We start from the raw sequence: 13,674 nt of genomic DNA, 5'->3' as shown, positions 1-13,674 counted from the left end.
CCTCTGTCACTAATATATAAATCATAAATAAAGGAAGAAAGAAAGAAAGAAAGAAAAAAAGGAAGGAAGGAAGGAAGAAAGAGAGAAAGAAAATAATTGAAAACAAAGCAGTTGCAGTCACAGTAAGGAATCATAATCACCCAGGAACAAGTCCAGAGGATACATCCTCCTGCCCATTCTTACTCCAAGGCACATTGTGACTAAAAAGCGAGCATCTACTATTCCTGCCAGAGCTGACAGTCTTTCAAAATTACAATAAAAGATACTAGAGGGATCAGTACAATGAAGCTGCAGACACAGTGAAAATGTTTCAGCTAGATATGTTTACAATGGTAGCTAAAGGGCTAGATGTGTAGAAAATAAAGAGTTTAGAACATGCTTCTATTTAATTAGGTTTAGTTTTCTTTAGCTTTCTAGCAGTGTGGAGAATTGAAGTCTTTCTATATTATTACTCTCTGATTTGCAGATAGCAGGCATTGTAATAGGTGTTTGGTATGTAAGCAAAAGGTTTTGCCTATGTCTGATTCCTAAATAACTTTTTGGTTTTAGTGGCAACACCACCTAAACTAATTTTATTTCTGTGAGTATACCTTTTTATTACTTTTAAGGATGAAGTCTCATTTAGCAACATGTGTAACAACTTGTCATACTTTCTTGTCAAATTAACAAGTGACAAAGATTAACCTCAACAGAGAATCTTTCTTTTCAGGTAAAAAGATTAATTCACTGGTTTCTCAAGTTTTACTGTCTTTAGATTTCTACTTCAATCTAAGCTTTTGTGCAATTAAGCAATATTCCAAATATTTAACTACTTTAAAAATATTCTAATTACATGTAGTAGAGCACCACATAATCATAATGTAATATAATAATTTTATTTTTTTGTTCTTTACTATATATATCTTAAAAGGAAATGCAACAAGTAACTTGCATGGAATATAAAATTGACAACTGGGTTAAATGAATAGTTATTTTTACTAATATTAAAAAAAAATTTGTGATCAAAATGGAATAGGCCAACATTTCAAAAGAGCATACCAACATATTTTTTTAACTAAAAAGGAAAAGGCCATATTTAGAATGTACAAAAGGAAATGCCTAACCATTTTATGAGTTATGTTAAAGGGTATTTCTACTGTCTGAGAAAAAAAATAATAAGGTTTTACAACTAAAGCCAATCACACCTTGAGCAACGAGTCTCTTTAGTATGCATCTGTCAACCTGAATCAATCACAGTATTCCAGAGACTTCAAAGCTACCAGTTATGGTCTTAATAGGGAAATACTGCCAAACTGTGGGAGGAGGGACTTTAAATTGGCATCAATAGATGCACTGAGGCATTTTCTCTGTTAATTTACCTTAGAAAACACCACAAAGGAGAGCAACTTCCTATTTGAATAGTAGGGGCCACGGTGGTGCACTCACTCAGTTAAGCACACATAATCATCATCCCCTCTGAATACTGCCAGGACCTAGCTCTGGTGCTAACTAAAATCACATACACTTGCTTGAGAAACATGGCTCACTAGTTTCACTGCTAATATGTCATATTTATATTGCCTACCAAGGCAGTTCTCAGATAAAGTAAACGTGGTTAAGGAATAAAACTTCACTAATACACACTGAAGAGGAGAGATGTAGAAAAGAGGAAGCTAAATGAGGTGAATCAGAAAAAGATAAAAAGTTTTAAGTCAGTTCTTACAGATTTTCAATATTCACAGAAAATTAAACTGATAGACTTTCAAAGTGGATACTTTGGAAATTTGGTCTATAGACTAAATAAAACAAACCCATGAGCACATAAACTGTATGTAAACATAAGAATACAGAAAAGTACATTCTCTCAAGCACTTTAAATAACATTTGTCTTAAAGTTGTAAATTCAAAAGTTTTCAAACTTTTTGAAAGTTTGGTAGATTTATGGGCGCCCCCATACCTTTCAAGGGGGTCAATTAGCTCAAAAATATTTTCATAATAATATTAGGGTATTATTTGCATTTCATCATGTTAACATTTATGATGAGGATTCAAATGCAAAGTGGGTTAAACTGAATTCCTTAGCATTAGTCAGGGTGACAGCAGCATGGCAACCCAATAACCACTATACAATAGCACATATAAGCAATTATTAAAAACAGTTTCACCTAACTAAATGTAGATTTTACACTTAATTTTATTTATCTATTTGCTACCAGGGATATACCTGGGGCTCTGTGCTAGTATGTTCCAGGTAGCCATTTCTCTTTTTTTTTTTCCCTTTCTATTTTATTTGATAGAACAAAGAAAGAGAAGTTGAGAGAGGGAGGAGAGATAGAGAGGAAGAGACAAAGAGAGACACCTGCAGCACTGTTTCACTGTTCCTGAAGCTTCCCCCTTACAGGTGGGCAGCAGAGGGCTCAAACTTGGGTTCTTCCACAAGTAATGTGTGTGCTCAAGTGAGTATACCACCACTCAGCTCCCACCCATTTTTTAACTTTATTTTTCTTTTACAGGATAGAGAGAAATTGAGAGGGAAGGGGAATAAAGGAGAGAGAGGATAAAGAGACACTTGTAGCCATTCTTTACTTTTCATGAAGTTTACCCTCTACAGGTGGGGACTGGGGGCTTGAACCTAGGTCCTTGTGTACCTAACAAGATGCACCACAGCCTGGTCCCAATAAATTTTATTTAAATCTTGACTCTTGAATACAATTTGACTATTCTGTGTAGTGAAAGTAAACTGTCTCTAAAGAACTTCCAGTGCTTGCCAAGTACAGTGATTACCTTAAAGAAAAGCATTTGTGACTGCTTTACAAGCTGAACTTTTATCATGTAAAAAACTTTTATCATCCTATTTTTCACATCACAAAATAGTATGAACCTGGGTATATGGCTTAACATAAATGAGGTGAACTTATCACTCCAAGGAAATTATTGGCAGTACTTGTAGCCAATATAATTTGAACTCTCAAGCAAAAGTTAGAATACCAAAAATCTGTGTCTGCCACATGGCACCTTTTCAATACTTGAAAGAGTTGTCTGATAAGAACAGTGGTATTAATAATGGTGTGTGTGTGTGTGTGTGTGTGTGTGTGTGTGTAATGGGATGAATAAATATTTAGAAGATCTGCATAATTCAGTGAACCAATATTTTCCAAATGATCAAAGAGTTATATTAGAAAGTGGGATGATCCCACTCATCAACAGAAGTTGAGAAAGAACAGAAAGGGAAACTAAAAGCAGGACTTGAGTAAATCAAGAGTAGGGCACCAAAGTAAAAACCGTGGGGTGAGGGTAAGTGTGGACATTCGGCTTCCCGAGGTGGTGGGGGTGGGTGGGTGGGATGGGATGGGACACAGACTTTTGGTGGTGGGAATGGTGTTTATGTACACTCCTATTAATTTGTAGTCATATATATCACTATTTAATTAATTTGAGAGGGGGAAAACTTTTTAAAGCACAGACTGAATCTTTTTAATACATAGGCTGAGTCTTTGATATGTTGACTCTCTCAAAAGCCTAGACCAGAGAGAACAGAAGCAACCAGTGGCACCACTATATACACAATGTTGGGTATTATACAGCAAATCCTAACAAAGGGAATTTTCAAAGTTAACCCAATTACCAAATAACGTGATGATAACAATAACTATCTATTGTCTTTTTGAATCCTAAGACAGCAGGAACCTCACATTTCCACTATAGAGCCTATATTTCCCCCTGTCCTGGAACCTTAGGCTGGGCCCCACTTTCCTGCATGCTTCTCTCAATTCTTACCAAATAATGCATCCGCCGATCCCAACCTAATCAATACAATGAGTGCCACCTCAGCATGCTTCACTTCAGACTGTGTCCAGAGACTTCAGGTGTGGAATGACAACCCTTCAGCTTCATTATTAGGGTGAGACCTTTCCTTTGATAGTATTCTCTAATTCCATTCCACTTCCTAACAAAGTCCCAAAACCTAGATATAGACCAGGTCCCATGAGATAGAGCATATGTTCACACGTATCCATAAACTAGGGCAAAATATATACCTGAAAGCAAAAGTACACAATAGTCTGCAGTGAGTACCCCCCACCACTTCATCTGCACTATTCCAGCCTTTAGGTCCATAATTGTTCAACAATTTGTTTGGCTTTGTATGCTAACTCTCTTTTCAGCCACCAGGTTCGATGCCAGCATGATGCCGACCAGACTTCCTTGGACAGACAACCCCACCAATGTGTCCTGGAGCTTTGATTCTCCAGAGACCCACCCTACTAGGGAAAGAGAGAGGCAGACTGGGAGTATGGATTGACCAGTCAACACCCATGTTCAGCAGAGAAGCAATTACAGAAGCCAGACCTTCTACCTTCTGCAACCCATAATGACCTTGGGTCCATACTCTGAGAGGGATAAAGAATGGGAAAGCTATCAGGGGAGGGGATGGGATACAGAGATCTGGTGGTAGGAATTGTGTGGAGTTGTACCCCTCCTATCCTATGGTTTTGTTAATGTCTCCTTTTTTAAATAAATAAATTAATTAATTTAAAAACAAAGAAAGCCATATATGATTATAACCATTCCCAGCACAAGAAAGACAAGTAGATATTAGCCAATAGGATATGGACAGTTCATTGACAGGGTTTCAGTTTTCACAATGCATCTAATTTTTTTATGTGAAGTAACACTGGTTTATAACAAATTGGTTTCAAGTACACAGTCATAACAATCTGCACATATACTATATATTTTTGTCATCAAAAGTCTGGTTTCTATTCTTCACTGTATAACTGACTTCTTTTGCTATATTACACACCTACATCACATCTAACTTAAAAAAAATCACATTATTAGGAAAAATAATGATTTACAAGATAGTAGTTGTCACCTGAGTACAGTTTCTTATCTCCCTGTGATAGATGTTTGCAGACTATACCTACCATCAACTGACATACTCCTTCAGTATGGTGTGTTGGGTCTCCATGCCCCTTTCACAACTTTCTTAATCTCTCATCTGTCAGTGAATATTTTAGTTGTTTATACATCTTGGCCATTATAAATAGTGCTGCTATGAACACAGTTGTGCACAGATCTCTTTAGATAAGTATTTTTGTGTTCATTGGCATTTCCAAGTTATTTAGCTTTTATTAGACACTTAACACGTTAGCTATTTCATAGTCTCTTGAAAAGAAGTAAATTTAAAAAATAAGTCTTTAAGTCTAATATGTGCATTGTATTTCAAAACTAATTGAACTACTGATAAACTGTTCATTGTTAGTCTGTGCAAAATAAATAAAGTCCATAGCAGAGAAAAGTATGCAATCGGGGTCACTGGTAAGTTAGTGCAAGTTTAAAGTGCTGACTGTCAGGATCTGTACAGTGTTTGGATACCAGTACACGTAATATACATGTTCCATATTCACGTATCAGATCTGAAGTGTAGGGAGCCTACATTTGGATCTCTAAAAAAAAAAACAGGAGATCAAGCAGAAAGCAATCTGTCTTATTTCCTAATTGCCCATATTCCAAACTGAAAAACTCACCTCTTTATCAGCTTTAATGAGGTAGTGGAGAAGAAGGAATAGTGGGTCCATAGGCGTAGCAAAGTGGAGAAGACCTCCTACAGATTAAAAAGAAAACAAAGGGAAATAAATGTTTTATAAAGATAATTTATTTCCTCTAACCCCAAGGTGAAAACAATTTGATAAAAATGTATGTAAATATCCAAATTAAAAAGTTCTTCTTACATAGGTGCAAGATTTTGTGTGATTCTCTCTACAGAGAATCCTGGTTCATAGTGTTAGAAAAGGACCCAAGTTGGGGGTTTGACAGTGTTTTCCAGACTCCTATCATGGGGAGATGAGAAATTGTACCCATGTGTCAATGACTGCACTGTAAACCATTAGCCTTCTGCCCCAATAAAATGATTTTTTTAATGTGGTTCATGAAATTTTACTCCAAAAAGCTTCAAATCCCCATGTGGAGAGGAGAGCCAAGACTCTGAAATCAATCTCTCACTTTCCATTTATTTTTTAGAAACTGTTTTTTTAACAGAAACTCTCCTCCACAAAAGAAGTGGGATATTGAGTGAAATACAGACAGAATGTGAACCAAGGAAACATTAAGAAACCTGCATAAGAAAAAGCTGCACTAAAATTTAATTTCCTGTGCTTTTGAGGATGAAGCCACAGGAAAGCAATACTATTCCCTCATACATACCTCCTTCTATGGTCTTTGAGCTCACAACTGTGAACTGCTAGTAATCTACAACTTAAATCATTATCCACCCAGAACCAATTCTGTCACCTTGGTCTCTTGCCCTAAGAAAAAATAAAGTCAAGAGGATAAAAGTAGTCCATAACAAGACTGAGAATAAGCAAGATGGAAGCCTAGCAATAAGATGAATAGCAATCTCCAGGCTGAAAGGGAAAGGGGCAGAAATCAAGCAAATTATCATAACTACTTCCCACTTGTATCATATTCCTCACTAAGCATTGTAAACTCCTTCATCTACAGAAGTGAATCAGAATTATTTTTTAATCAAATGGAATTATAAACATTTATCTTTATACTTATTTTAGTTTTAGAAAACATATACTTACACTTTTATTCTGTAATAGAGCAACGTAATTCTATAGATGAGAAACTCTCATACTGAATTATATATATGAATGCGTTTTGTGGTAACTAAAAATAAGTTAAAGAAGTAGTTTTATACTATGACATCAGATAATTATTTTTTAAAGTTGTATAAGTTTATAGAAACAACCTAGCACAAGCTTGAGCTCATTTTATATGATGTATCCATTATATTCAGAAATTAGGAACAGGTTTCTAGGTCTGAAAGTAACATCCTGCTGGCCATTCTTAAAAACAGCAGTTTTGGGAGTCGGGCTGTAGCGCAGCGGGTTAAGCGCAGGTGGCACAAAGCACAAGGACTGGCATAAGGATCCCGGTTCGAACCCCGGCTCCCCACCTGCAGGGGAGTCGCTTCACAGGCGGTGAAGCAGGTCTGCAGGTGTCTATCTTTCTCTCCTCCTCTCTCCATTTCTCTCTGTCCTATCCAACAACGACAACAACAATAATAACTGCAACAATAAAACAACAAGGGCAACAAAAGGGAATAAATAAAATAAATATTTAAAAAAAATATATATAAATTTTTTAAAAAAAAACAGCAGTTTTTAATCAACACTATATTCTTCATGGTTCAAAGACATTCTAATTTCTCACTAAGGATTTGTCAGTTTTAGGAGACAACTCAGAGTGGTTAGTTCAAAATTTCCTACTAGTCAAGACACACAGTTATGCTCTAAACTTGTTCAAATTATTTTTCCATTCTTAACTGAATCCTGCACTCATGCAAGGAAGGTTAAACCATAGATAAGACTCCAAACCTTGTGGAAGATTCATAGCATACATGAAAGATGAAAAAGCTACAGTATTTGGTTAATGGTGATATATATACCAGTCACTTACCTGATTGAACTGATTGATTTATAAACCATGAATGGTGTTTTTCCTTGAAAACTTTTACTTCAAACAACTGCAGTAGACACATATCAAACAAGTAAAGGGTACCTTCCCCTGTTAAGAAATATGTCTTTTATTTGCAAGTTCTCATACACTTTAAAAAAAAATCAGAAGACTACACAACAGTTTGGAAGAATGCTCTTAATATGAACATAAATGTACATAAATGTATTCTATATAAGCAAGTCCAAAGAAAGCTTATAACTATTACATATAGATGCTTGTTTTTCTAGCTCTATAATTCTCATTGAAATTAATTCAATAAATAAAAAAAAATGAAAATCATTTATCTTAGCTGTTACAAAGTTTCTCAGTGAATGAAATCCATTTTATACTACCCAAATCTAAGGGTTTAGCAGTATGAACTGAGTTGTCACCAGGGTACATATAAACTTATGATCTCAGATAGGAACTGAGTCTGTAGACCTCAGAGTCAGCTCTTGAGTGAGAATGCCAAGTGTTCTATAACAGCAACCTGCCTTATGCTGTATGGAATGAGAAAGCCCTAATTTAACTCAACAGATGTTTTCCTTCTTGAAATAAATAAATAAATGGGGCCAGGTGGTGGCGCACCTGGCTGAGCACACGTTACAGTACCTAAGGACCTAGGGTTGAGCCTCTGGTCCCCACAGCTAGGGGAAAAGCTTTCCAAGTGGTAAAGCAGTGCTGCAGGTGTCTCTCTTCTTTCTCCCTCTCTATCTACCCCTACCCTCTCGATTTTTGGCTGTCTCTATCCAATGAATAAAGAAAATAAAAAAAAATTTTAACAAAAGGCTGAAAAAGAAATGAAGGTTGTACAGATCCTCATGCTTTAATCCTTCAATGTATAGGATATTTTTCTAAGCATAGTTTAATACAAGACCTTCAATCTGATCCTATTTCTACTATATGCCAACTATGTGCACTTGAAAAACTAAGCCTTTCTGTGCCTCTGGTCTCCATATCTGTGAATTGGGAGCTATATGGACCTACCTCACAGAGTCTTTATTAAAAGAGACAATATACATGTAAAGTCACTAAAATGGAACTTGGTGCATAATAAATCCTCATCAAATGCTACTCTTTATTTTCCCATAGTCAATGCAGCAAGAAAAAATATTTGTTGCTTTATTGTCTAGACATAAAATATTTCTCACTTCAACTTAGTCTTGTGCATACCTAGGAGATCATAATGTAAGTGATATAAGAAGGAAGAAATTTTCTTTTGTTGCATCTATTTATCATTCTAACAATAACAAGACCAAGGCACTGCACCTTAATTTTATCTTAATTTTACTACTCAGTATTACAGCCACCAGGAAAAAGCTCTAATTTGTTAAGTATCATCTGTCTACAAACCCTCATAAAGAATATAAGATAGGGGCGCACAAAGACCCAGGTTCAAGCCCCTGGTCCCCACCTACAGGGAGGCTTCACAAGTGGTAAAGAAGGGCTGCAGGTGTCTCGTTGTTTCTCTGCCTCTATCTCTCCCTCTCCCTTCTCAATTTCTCTCTGTATCCAACAATAAAAAAACCAAAATAAAATAAAAATATATTTTTAAAAAAGAATATAAGATAGTAATCTCATCTAAGAGATATTAATGGGAAAATAATTCCAAAGGGTTAATAACATCACCAAATTAGTATACATATTTATAGCATATTTAAATATACATATAAAATTTTAGATAGAGAGAGACAAAGAGAAAGGAGAGACACCTAGCACTGCTTCACCACTAGAGAAGTTGGCCCTGTGTAGGTACTGCCAAGTGGTGGTCCAGGTCTTTGCACAAGGCAAAGAGTGCTGTGTGCTATCCTGAGTAAGCCATCACCCATCCCCCTATCTAAATATTTTTGTCTACAGATTAGAAGATAAAACAGTAGATGCACTGAATGTAAAGTTAAAATAAAATTATTTTTGTCACAATTTATTTGTTCTTAGTATTAAAAAAAATCATCCATTGGCAAGATAAAACCATACCTTTGTGTTTGTTTAGAACAAAATAAGGAAAGTACAGCTAAAAATGAAATTCAGAATCTTGGCATGTCAACTAAATGACTCCTTTAAAAATAAACTCTGGTTACATATTTTTTAAAAATTTCTTTTAAATATTTTATTACCTTCTGTTGCCCTTGTTTTATTGTTGTAGTTATTGTTGTTGTTGTTATTGATGTCGTTGTTGGATAGGACAGAAATGGAGAGAGGAGGGGAAGACAGAGAGGGGGAGAGAAAGACAGACACCTGTAACCTGATTCACCGCTTGTGAAGTGACTCCCCTGCAGGTGGGGAGCTGGAGACTCAAACTGGTATCCTTACGCTGGACCTTGTGCTTTGCACCACCCGCGCTTAACCTGCTGCGCTACCACTGGACTCCCTTGGTTACATATCTGACCTTATAATATGAGGTTTATGTTGGATAATTACTTAAAGAAGGCCAAAGACAGAAATTAAACACATTGTTTTTTTATGTTCCAGCATTTTTTGACAAATGAACAGTTCTAGGATTAAAATACTAAGAAGAAATACAAATGTGTAAGTTGAGTTACCTCAGAAGACAAGTAAAGTTATTAGGTTCCTTCTGTCATCCTTTAATGCTGTCCTATTTCTAAAAGTCTCCAGAAAAAATAAGCGCAGAAAGGCAAAAGTATATATACCCTTTGTAAATATAATGTTAAAAAAAAATCAAGTCATCATAATGGAGAACTTACCTGAACATGGGTTAACCAGTTTCACAAACATAAGCCCACTTTTCATCTTCTTTGAAGTATCCTTTAAATATTCTGGGGAAAAAATAGTTGAGTTTGTAAAATTAAAGATTTGTTATGCTGCTCACATCTTAACTAGCTAGTTTTAATTTCTTTGAGAAGTTTTTTTTAATTAGTTATTTAATAATGATTAACAAGATTGTAGAATAAGAGGGGTTCAGTTCCACACAATTCCCACCACCTTAGTTCTGTACCTAAATTGGGGTAATAATGTTTTACAGACACCTATCATGAGGAGAAACTGTACTCATGTTAACAACCTTACTTTAAACTATTAAGTCCCCCAATAAAATGATTGAAAAATACTGGACAGTTATATGTTTTATCCTTTATTAGTATTACCTAACCTTACCGTCTGCTCACTTTTGGAGTGAGGTATCTTTTATTAACTATTTTATGAGGAAACTTTTCACAATAAATTTCATCTCTGTCTTTGGGTTTTTTTCACTATGTAGAAGACACAAAAAATCTTTGTCTAGTCTTGATATTTTCCATTATGGTTGTGTCCTTTGTTAAACATTTGGCTCTGATATATATATATATATATATATATATATATATAGTGAGAGAGAGAGAGAGAGGCTGATGGTTTATAGTACAGTTATTGACACATAGGTACAGCTTCTCATCTCACCCTGACAGGTGTCAAGGTGTATGGAAGACACTCATTCTCTCAATGGCCAAGTTCTTATTTACTCCATTTGTATTGCCATCTCAGCAGTTGCAATCAATATTAAACAACAGCTGCTGATTGTTTCTGACAAAGGCCAGTAGAGTAAAACCTGAACTTGAACTCCAAATCAGGTCAAATCACAATAGTGCTGGCTAAGGGTGGCCTTTCAGGAAAATGTGAAACAGGTCAAAAATGGAAAATGTTCTGGGACTTTTTGAGGTGTTTAAAACAATGCTTGTTCTGTCCAATTATTGCAAAACTGTTGGTTTTTTTCAAGGTTAATACAGACCTTAGCAGAGAGAGATATGAGCAGTTCAAGTTACAATGCCACACACTCCTCTTAATGAAATTGCAGCTTTTCCTGAGTAAATATTCCTCAAATCATTTTAAGTCTTTGGCTAATTCTAAAAGCTATGAATGAGTTGATTTTGGCCATCTTTGCTGTTGTTTTCATGGCTTTTATGAAGTAGACTTACCCCCACTAGACTTTAAAGGCTTATTCTGAAAACTAATTCTGATTGTCATAACACTTCTGATAAATTCCTATCTGCCTAACATTCAGAAAATCACTTATGACTATAAAGACTGTTGAAACATACAGACTTCCCCCAAAGTACAAACATCAACAATTACTGAACTTACCAAACCTCATCAAACTATGCCTGAGACATCCACAGAAGCACTGTAGCTCCTTCTGACAGGAAATCAACATTGTTGCCATATCTTCCCAATTTTTAGAACAAGCACTGGCAATATATACAGTAAAGGACAACTGTTGTCCCTATAACAACCTTGATTAGAATCATCAAACAAATAAATGCAAAAAGGACTCGAGGTTAACTTAGACTGCACTAAAAAACCTAGGCCTATGGTTGGAGAATGGGGCCCACTGTCCCAGGAAGTCCAGGTGGTTGTTTCCATGAGGTTCAAAAGAGTTGACCCCACCTCTCCCTTCAGGTTGAGAGGAGGGCAGGTACCCCTGACCTCTTGAACTAACGATGGATGGCTTCTCCGGAATGGGGGCTACCTTTCTGCACATGCCTCTCCTTTTCCCTTAAAACAAAGGCCATGAATTACTGTACATTGAGTTTGACTTAACTTGAAAGCTACCACATACCTTCTTGCTCAATTGCCCCCTTCTCCTCCCCCTTCCTCTGAAGTTCCTGTAATTTACCCTGAGGTGCCTGTAATTTGCCCCTGGGGAAATATGCATTGTGAAGCTTATGATCAAACCTTGTATGGTAACTCTTCATTTATGATCAAATAGTTTATAGGTCAACATGCGGCTATGCTCTGTGGTTGGGTTAATGATTACCTTGACCTTCTACATGGGCAATGGGTATATGTACTTGCTTTCTCTCTCAAGTAAACGAATTGCCCTCTGAGGCTTTTCCCAAGGCTGACTGAGTGTTTGTCTCCCTGTGCACGTCGCCCTCGACATGCTGAGCTGCTTCGGGACCCACGGGGGCCACTTCTGACCTCCATCTCCCAAACTGCCGGGGAGGCTGGGGAGATGGGCAGACCCAGGAGCAAGCCTGCAGTCTATTTTCTCCATAATTCAAGACCAGACTGTAAACCTAATACTGGCTTGGATACAACAAATGACATCCAAGGCTCTAACAACTGGGAGAAAGTCTAAATTTGTCAGACAAAGAAGGCACCAAGGACTATAAAATGTGGAAAAAGCCAAGAGACTGGCTCACTTAATGATGACCATTTTGGCCAATATTGGCCACCTCATTACCAGGGGTCCTAATCAGGGAATCCTTGGATTCCCCCATACTATGGGTCTAGCCCTCTAACAGATCTATCATCACTGGTCACTAACATCAGGAACCTCATCATAAGTCCTTCTGTGGGCCTCTCCAGGACCTTACCTTCACTATACACTAGCAATGTTAGGAACTGCCCCACTCTCTGAAGATCAGCTGAGTCAACGACTGCCACCTCTCCAGAGTCAAAGGAGGTCTCGAAACTTTACATCAGGCTCAACCTGACGCTGTTAACTGGCTACGGAAGAAGGGCAAACGCTAGAAGAAGAAGCTGAGTCATCCTACTTTGCCACTTGAGGAAGACTGGTCTTGAAATGAGTGCAGCCTAGAATGTTCCCAGCTGTGACTTTGTTTTTATACCATCACTGAAAAGGAAGTAAATCTGGAAAATACTAGAGGAAGTCAGGCACTGTTTCACTTATCTGAGAGAAGAGGAAAGAGGTAGAACACTTAGAAGTAGTAATAGGTGTATATGTGACTTAAGGAAGTAAAGGTAGGACCATAGGGGAAAAATGGACAAACAAAACAAAACAATAACAACAACAAAACCCCAGATAGATATGGTTATAGATATAGACAGATAGATATAGAATAAAAGTCAACTCATATCTGTGACCTTGGGAGAACTATTGAAGTTTCCACTAAAGGGCAATGGAGATACAGAGTTCTGGTGGTGGGAATGGTGTATAACTACTATCTTATAATTTTGTAAATCACTGTTAAATCACTAACGAAAATTGAAAAATAAAGTTGAAAGGATAAAGCCCTCCCCCAAAAAACTGTCAAAGTAAAAGTAAAATTTAAGCTACCACTGAAATCTGAAAAATCGTGGGCTATCCTATGAACTTGATCCTTATCTATCAGGTTTGGAAGAGGTCTGTTTGTCTATCTGTCTTTTCTTTAACTCTAAGTTTTACCTTTATCTACTTCAATGGGAAAAATAGCTGAATTTATTAAGTGAAGAAAAAACTTTTTTTCTTGAAAAAAC

At 36.6% G+C, this 13,674-nt stretch overlaps 1 protein-coding gene across 6 annotated transcripts in view; it reads right to left on the bottom strand.

Annotated features, from left to right (window-relative positions):
• RNASEH2B (ribonuclease H2 subunit B) overlaps nucleotides 1-13,674 on the bottom strand; it is a 70,855-nt gene that overhangs the window by 41,695 nt on the left and 15,486 nt on the right. For all 6 annotated transcript variants that reach the window (XR_009550763.1, XM_060194872.1, XM_060194870.1 and 3 more), the window contains 3 exons: nucleotides 10,185-10,256; nucleotides 7,444-7,551; nucleotides 5,508-5,584 (listed from right to left, as the gene is read on the bottom strand). Coding sequence is in view for 5 of the 6 variants with exons in the window: in XM_060194872.1 (XP_060050855.1) it covers nucleotides 5,508-5,584; nucleotides 7,444-7,551; nucleotides 10,185-10,256 (257 nt within the window). In the remaining variant the exon portion in view is untranslated. The remainder of the gene's footprint in view (nucleotides 1-5,507; nucleotides 5,585-7,443; nucleotides 7,552-10,184; nucleotides 10,257-13,674) is intronic.

The sequence above is a fragment of the Erinaceus europaeus genome, chromosome 7, assembly GCF_950295315.1.
Source record: "Erinaceus europaeus chromosome 7, mEriEur2.1, whole genome shotgun sequence".
NCBI classification, from domain to species: domain Eukaryota; kingdom Metazoa; phylum Chordata; class Mammalia; order Eulipotyphla; family Erinaceidae; genus Erinaceus; species Erinaceus europaeus.
Note: the sequence above shows the minus strand (reverse complement) of the source record. Positions and strands in the feature narration are given on the sequence as shown.